Genomic DNA, 7,780 nt, shown 5'->3' with positions numbered 1-7,780 from the left:
ATATTCGTTTTTGCAGTTAGGGATCTTTTGTTCGTAGCAATAATTATCGGAGCACCGCGAGTCTCGTTTAGATATATGCAGATTGCATAATTCGTGTTACGTTTATGAAAATCTGTTTAGGTTTCGGCTGAGAAAATCGCGAGCGCATTCGACGAAATGAGAACAGTCTCTCCGAGGCTTGTGTACCTGCCGTTCGTGAATCGCTCCTGCCCCGTCTCTGTGGCAAACGATTCCACCGCTATTGTGATATAAAGTCGGCGTAAACGCCAGAGAAAAGCGTAGAATTCCGCGCATTCTATGTTCTCGCCCTGTTCACAGATTATCTCGTAATTTTACAGTGTCGCTGCCGAGATGCAAAAGCATTAGCTCCTTACTCCCGTAACTTTAATATTAATAAAATTGTGATTTAATTTACCGCCAGTTATACTCTTAGTTTGTAAGTTATTCTCTGTCATCGTCACTATCTATCAGTTGTCTGCGAAATAGATTCACCGCGTCGATCACTCAACATTACTCGATACGAATAGCTTGTTAAAAAATAATTCATTAGCATCCGGAACTAGAACAAATAATAAACTTGGCGTATTTGTTTGGATTAGTCGGTCGATTAAATTTTGCAATTATCTTAATTATAACTTTTTTAGTTTTATCTCATATACGTATACGTTATTTAAAAAGATATAAATAATTTTTTTTAACATTATTCGATCACTTTGATTAGATTTCTTTTTGCAAACTATATAAATATACCCGTGTTTTAAGTCTTTTCTTTTGTATGTGCTCGGCACTCTGCTTTAGGATGCCTTAATTATTTTCTGTCGATAACAGAAATTCTGAATAATTAAATTTTATCAGGAATATCAGGATAAAAAGAATTACAAACAAAATTATTATATAAATTATCCACATATATTTTTTAAATATACATACAAAATTATTACAATACAAAAACTTTAATTTAAATTATTTATATAATATAAACGTAGAATATTTATTTTTTTCACATTTGACATAAACGTTAGAACTTTATAAAACATATTAATTATATTTTAAAATGGAAGGATCGTAAGGTGTACCTTGAAAAGGTGATCCCTTCGCGTTCCAAGCTTGCTTTAAGGTAGCTTCCATTTTCTATAAATATAAATATCATTTACTAAGTGTCGAAATAATTATTTCGCATTTTACATACGCGCGAAACGTATAACTAGACAAGATAATTACAATTTGTTCAGATGTCGGTTTGCCTAAAATTTTCTGCTGGTGATTCCACATTAATTCTTGTACTTTCATTTGTTCCTCTGGTGCCATATCGTCAAAATGTTTAGAACAATCTATCTTGTTCAGGTCAATTTTTGGTTCGTCAACTATTAAAGCTTCCCACCACTTTTCCATAGCCTTTTCAAGATGAATCTATAAATAACGATTAAGTAAATGAATAATCAGACATCATAAATCAAATACATTTGATACTTGAAAAAATTGAATTAAATTGCATTATAAATAACATACATTAATCTGTCTCCCTTCGATACTCCATGTGGATTCCCCACTCCGAACTTTAAAGCTAAGCTTGCCATCGAAAATGTTATCCCATTTGGAATTTGTAGACGAGTCTGAAGGCTTTCCAACAATTTGTAATTTAGTTGAGGTTATGTTGACTTTGATCGAGTCCTTTGATACTTTTATATTCTCTGGCACTTTTACAAGCACATCCAAATCGTTTAGAGTCTGAGTCCAAATATAATTTTCTCTTACCGCTCCGTTATAACTATCTGATTCGTGACTCGTCTTCAATATTTGTGCAGATGTTTTAATATTGTTAGTTTTGTCACACGATTCAACTTCAATTTCTTGGGCCACTGTTGGAATAACATTGAAACTTTTGCTTTGTGTTACGGATTGATTTAATGGGTTACTTGTGTCTGAATTAACATCAGACAATACTGTTTTCTGTAAAGATAACGTTGGATTTTTCCATTTATACATTGTGGTTAATACAAGTTTCTCTGCTACTCCAGATGGAAAGCCCAACTTTTGCTCAGAATTTGTTTCGACATAAAAATCTGTGCTATTACAACAGATAAAACGTAATTGTTATTTGAAATTTTTTATTCATTACATTAGAAAATTAATGTTTTTTATATTTACCATCTGTATAAAAACCCGAAAAAAGCATCCAAGAAATTACCGATATTCTTTTCTTCGCGTAGTACGTGTAGAAATGTTTGATCGTGATTAGATCCCATGACCAATTAAATTTCTATAGTCTTACAAACATTTAATATACTCTGCCAATTATTAAATATACGAAATGAGCGAGTGGGATGAGCACACCCTCGATAAAGTTGAATTATCTTAGATAACCTATATAGAACACTACGTGATTATACATATAGTGAAATAATAAAATTAATTGATACGTATATTGTAAAAAAATCTAAAAAAGGTATAGTACACTCCTCGTAAATAATTTGACTATTGTATGTTATAAAAATTCAAATGCATACGAAAATATTGTCTTCTGCTTGTTTAAAGTTCTTTTTCATAAAAAAACAATCTTACGAGCCATTTGTTGAAACCAGCCCAAACTGTAGAAACTTTTGATGAGTTTTGGAATGCATTTTATAATTTATCTCGACTTTGGCAGATGGCGCGAAAGATCACGTTTTATAACCTATCAAAGAATTGTAATAACTTGTTCTCGTTCCGGCAAATAGTTTAAGTGTCGACAAGATTTACTTGAATTGATTCATGTATTATAACAGTTGTTTTATCTGAATGGAATATTTTTAAGATATAAATATTCAGTCGTCAATAGTTTTTATACGCCGTCAATAATTTGTTGTATAAATCAAAAGTTATGGCAGCCGGTCCTATCGCGGAACGTAACCAAGGTATAAATCACTTACATATATTTATTGAGGTTTCTCTCAAATAACTTTTATAATTATATTTTTAATAAATTAATTTTTGCGTTTTATTTAAAGATGCAACAATATATGTTGGTGGTTTGGATGATAAGGTTACGGAATCTCTTATGTGGGAATTATTTGTTCAATCAGGACCCGTTGGTAAATATTAATTAATTCTACATGTTGTAAAAAATGCGTAAATAATGTAAATTTAATTATTTTTATTTTAGAAATGACATACATTAAGTAAGCTCTCATTTTCATATATATATATATATATTTTTTTTTTTCTCAGTCAATGTGCACATGCCAAAAGATAGAGTGACTCAAATGCATCAAGGATATGGTTTTGTAGAATTTATGGGAGAAGAAGATGCAGATTATGCTATTAAAATAATGAATATGATTAAACTTTATGGCAAACCCATTCGTGTAAACAAAGCTAGTGCACATCAAAAGAACTTGGATGTAGGAGCAAATATATTTATAGGAAATCTTGATCCTGAAGTAGATGAAAAATTATTATACGACACTTTCAGCGCATTTGGGGTAATTCTGCAAACCCCAAAGGTATATAGTTTATTGTATTCCTGTCAATTATTTAAATTGACGTTTTTAAATCTATTTACGATTAGTGTTGTAAAATAATTTTATTATTGTAGATAATGAGAGATCCAGAGACAGGTAACTCGAAAGGTTTTGCTTTCATTAATTTTGCTTCTTTTGACGCCTCGGATGCCAGTATCGAAGCGATGAATGGTCAATATTTATGTAATCGACCGATCTCTGTATCTTATGCCTTTAAACGCGACGCTAAAGGTGAGAGACATGGCAGTGCTGCTGAAAGACTTTTGGCAGCGCAAAATCCTTTGAGTCAGGCGGATAGGCCTCATCAATTATTTGCGGATGCCCCACCTTTGGCACCGCCACCTATGGCAAATTCGAATGCAAATGCCCATCAACCTGCTCATCATCCTCAGCATCACGTAATGCATCATGGAATGGTCGTCCCACCGCCGCCGCCGCCGTCTACTCCTGGGCCACCGATGGGCCATCCGCCACCTCCGCCTGTACCTCCTCCCCCGTCTGGGGGCTTTCCACCAGCAAATATTCCTCCTCCTCCTTTGCCCCCGATGTCCATGGCCACGCATCCTCCTTTACCACCTGGGATGCCACCACCGTTGCCTCCTATGCCAGTGCCAACTTCTCAAGCGTCAGCTACCTCTAGAATGATGGCACCTCCGCCACCGCCTCATTGGACCGTAGGAGCACCATCGCAAGGACAATTTCCACCGCCACCATTACCATCCTCTACCGGTGGTCCTCCGCAATTCGGACAATATCAACCGTCGCCGCCGCGAGCACCTCCGGCTTGGCGACACCCGCCTCCGCCGCCTGTTTCCCAGGGTGGCCCACCATTACCGCCGGCACCTCAGTTCCGACCACCTTTTCCGCCAAGGGGACCGCCACCGCCCCCACCGCCGCACGACGGAAATCAATATTAATATCATTTATTATTTAAAATTATATATTATGTCAACAGTAATAAATAGCGGGACACATTTTTATTTTATAATAATTAAAGTATTATACATGTAATGATAAGGTACGAATACTTTGATAAAGAAAATCTTTGTAAGACTGATCCCTTTGTAGTTGATGAGTAATCTTGTTCATGCACGGAGGTATCAGGAATTTTAATTTCATCGATAAACCGTCGGTATGGCTAAGCATTGTATTACGATATACCTAGCGAGCATTGATAAGCATTTACGGCGCGTAACGAGGGAAACGAGGGAATAACGTAACAATTATACTCGGGGCGTTTCGCTTTGTCGTATCGATCGACTTTAGCGCCCGAACAATGTATATATGTATGTATGTATCACGTTTGTTCTATCGATTATTTCGTGCCAGTCCTGTTCCGTCAACGATAACGTTAGTTCAACGTCAAGTCTACTACCAAGTCGGACACATTTTAAAACTACTGCGCGATCTATATAATTGAACGAGTGATTGTTACTCCGGGGACAAGTTCCTCGTATTAATATATTTAAATTATAACAGTGAATAAGTCATAAAATATATTTAAATTAAAACAGTGAATAAAGAGAGGTATTAGTGAGAGAAATTCGAACTCGAGAAAAAGAAAAGTCGCGCCTTGAACGATCGTTTAATAATTTAAATCTAGATTTTTTTTCTTCTTTTTAGACTTGACGATTGCGACGTTATCGATCTTTCGTTGCCCACCGACTTACCGAACGCAATTGAAATAATCGAACAATTTTCTCTTACGAAAGACGAGTAACTGCCGATAGAGCGATAAATTTTTAATTATCTTGCATGCTACGGCATCAGGGAAAACTGTACAAATGTCGCAGGATAGATATGGCGCGGGTCTTCTATAAATGTAGAAACGACTTGGAACTTGGAAACGATAACGCGTTTAAACCGTGCGAATGCATAGCCGTGCATCGTCAAACTTGTAACTTGCAGCATCCCTCCGCAGTGCAACGGCGACCACCACGTCACCTTTTGGAAGCCTGGTACTTTTGGCTAGGCATTGCTTTACTTGTTGCTTCTGCCGATTTTTCGGTGAGCACATTTATAAAATCCATTGCGCCGAGATCGCGGCTGTTCGAGTATCGACGTTAGATTTTTTTTTAAGTTGAGAAAATTAAGAAAATTTTAAACCAAATAAGAGCGCTGCAAATTGCAATTACAGAGACGATATTGATGTGCATAATATTTAAGGTATTTCATCCGGTGGACGTAACGCACATATTAACAGGAATAGACGAAACGATTGGGGGTTTAATCAACCAAGGACTAATCAAAATCAGATATCGATAAGTATAGTCCCGTCGACGTTTTCGTCTCAGAGAAAGATGTTGGTGATCGGGGCGCAACCGAGCTTTACACACATGAGTAAGAGAGTATATGCTTTTCGCATTTCCTAATTTATAATATAATTAAGCATAAGCGAAATCTCCCAATAAACGGAATCTTAATTACGTCTCGCGTGATTAGTTAATCGTCTATTAATAGCTAGACGATTAGTCGACAATCCGTTTCGCTAAAGTCATCCTTTTCCTCGGATCGATGATAATTCTATTAATACGTGCGAACGTTAATCTTTTTCTCGCTCATTTCTACGCGCCAATAAAACGTCGAAAATATTGATTCGTATTTCAGCACCAGTGGTTGCGTAACAAAACGCTGCCTCACCGATTCGTCGCACAAAATCGGCTTTGAGACCAGAGAGATAGTCGTTCCGATGCTCGGCCGCGCTCTTGGAATTTCCTCATCGCAGTATTCATCCTCTTCTAATCGCTTATCGGTAAAACAATTTTTTTCAATTTATTTTTTTATTTCTTTTATTTCAACTTTGCACTTATATTGCTGTGTAACAACCGCTACCGTACACTGTGTAATACTCACGAATACACAAAACTTTTGATAAAAGCGAGAAAGAGTTTATCTTTTGAAAGATGAACTCTTGATACAATTATAACGGAATTTTAATTAATTCAACTTGCGAGATAGACTTGGAGTTGAGCTAAAGGCAGATCTCACTAGATTATTGTAGCAAAGTATTTAGAGAAATAATTTATTTTAAGAGACAACCCTGATAATATTTTAATACCGTAAGCGTTCAAATTTATTTTTAACTTTACTTTAATACGTAGATGTGAGTTTTCGAACAGATAAAAATGTTTAGGTATATAGAATTAATTGCAACGAGTAAAAGAAGACGATTATCGCCACGCGTTTACCACGATTATCTTTTCCATTAGCTGAGACAAAAGTCGCGTCAAGGGTTCACCCAGCATTAACCGCTTGTGCATTGTCGAGGATAATTCGCCGATTAAATTCACGTAAGACGTAACGTTCGTGTGTGGGTACACGACGACCTTTCTCGAGGATGTTATTACGATAGAATTACAGGCCGTAGCCCGTGCCGATCGCATCTCGTAGTGATTTCGCGCCGGACGACTTAAATAAATGATCGATACCTATTCTTTTGAGCGACATTTCGCCGAGTGTTTCCTGGCGTACTATTATACACGATGATACCCAAACCCAGGATAATGACTCCTTAAGTCTCGCACGACAACCTGCTCGAAACTCGTTTCTCGTGCTTTGACCGCACAAATCTCATACTAAAAGGACGAGAAACTCGGCTGAAAAGAGAAGTCGTGTTCGCATCTGTCGAGGATTTAAATGAGAGTGATAGGCAATCGATTCCCTTTGCTTTTTTAAATTTTGTACACGTATATATATATATATTTCTTTTTTTTTTTTTTTCTAAGTAAATTTTTATCTTCTACTCGAGTCTGTAATATGTATTGCCAACGTTCTCCACTGCATTAATGAAACATTTTTAAGACAATGGGTAAATTCGAGACGGGAGGCTCTACAATGATGTTATACAAATCTGATAGATTTAATTGGAAATACGATAAATTAAATACTAAATGAACAAAGTACGCTCCGATGAATTGTACGTGAAAGAAATCCTTGTGCTCTCCCGTAAATCTTTTTATTGCGGACACTCGATCCGTTTGAGCAGCAAGAAGCGATCGGCGAACGGACTGCTGAGCCTGACGCGACCTCGTTAAACTGTAACCAAGTGTCATTCCGATAACCCAACTCGGCACTTACCGTCTCTCGTAGGTCGATAAAGAAATGTGCAAAGTCGGGAGCAGCTCTGGTTAACGTTGCATGCGCAGAGAGCTGAACGAGGAATTCAACCTCTCGTCTGCTGCACTTGAAAAGTTAATGGCCCCGCGCCGCGATTGAGCCATTGATTCACCGGATTTGCCGGGAATGTTAACCGAAACATACTTTACTAGAAATAACCAAAG

At 36.8% G+C, this 7,780-nt stretch overlaps 2 protein-coding genes across 2 annotated transcripts; one reads left to right on the top strand and one right to left on the bottom strand.

The window, feature by feature from the left end:
• Positions 1 to 756: 756 nt before the first annotated feature.
• Positions 757 to 2,551, bottom strand: LOC139111494 (nudC domain-containing protein 3). The gene is made up of 4 exons (XM_070671815.1): positions 2,149 to 2,551; positions 1,510 to 2,068; positions 1,222 to 1,410; positions 757 to 1,131 (listed from the first exon to the last, which is right to left on the bottom strand). Exons 1-4 carry the CDS (start codon positions 2,244 to 2,246, stop codon positions 1,039 to 1,041), a joined length of 939 nt encoding a protein of 312 aa, XP_070527916.1. The 5' UTR covers positions 2,247 to 2,551; the 3' UTR covers positions 757 to 1,038.
• Positions 2,552 to 2,685: 134 nt separating this feature from the next.
• Positions 2,686 to 4,557, top strand: Spx (Spliceosomal protein on the X). The gene is made up of 4 exons (XM_070671813.1): positions 2,686 to 2,894; positions 2,988 to 3,071; positions 3,208 to 3,482; positions 3,575 to 4,557. The coding sequence occupies exons 1-4, from the start codon at positions 2,861 to 2,863 to the stop codon at positions 4,415 to 4,417; spliced, it is 1,236 nt and encodes a 411-aa protein (XP_070527914.1). The 5' UTR covers positions 2,686 to 2,860; the 3' UTR covers positions 4,418 to 4,557.
• Positions 4,558 to 7,780: the final 3,223 nt, after the last annotated feature.

Source organism: Cardiocondyla obscurior, linkage group LG24 (genome assembly GCF_019399895.1).
Source record: "Cardiocondyla obscurior isolate alpha-2009 linkage group LG24, Cobs3.1, whole genome shotgun sequence".
Lineage (NCBI taxonomy): Eukaryota > Metazoa > Arthropoda > Insecta > Hymenoptera > Formicidae > Cardiocondyla > Cardiocondyla obscurior.
This window is presented reverse-complemented; position numbering and strand designations above follow the sequence as displayed.

Bases quoted from the DNA above. Each gene is read 5' to 3' on its own strand.
- LOC139111494 (XM_070671815.1), bottom strand. From the start codon at position 2,246: ATGGGATCTAATCACGATCAAACATTTCTACACGTACTACGCGAAGAA. The intron at 2,069-2,148 runs GTAAATATAAAA...CTGTTGTAATAG, and splicing joins TTCGGGTTTTTATACAGATG to CACAGATTTTTATGTCGAAA. The intron at 1,132-1,221 runs GTAATTATCTTG...TTATATTTATAG, and splicing joins AACCGACATCTGAACAAATT to AAAATGGAAGCTACCTTAAA.
- Spx (XM_070671813.1), top strand. From the start codon at position 2,861: ATGGCAGCCGGTCCTATCGCGGAACGTAACCAAG. The intron at 3,072-3,207 runs GTAAATATTAAT...TTTTTTTCTCAG, and splicing joins TGTTCAATCAGGACCCGTTG to TCAATGTGCACATGCCAAAA. The intron at 3,483-3,574 runs GTATATAGTTTA...TTATTATTGTAG, and splicing joins TAATTCTGCAAACCCCAAAG to ATAATGAGAGATCCAGAGAC.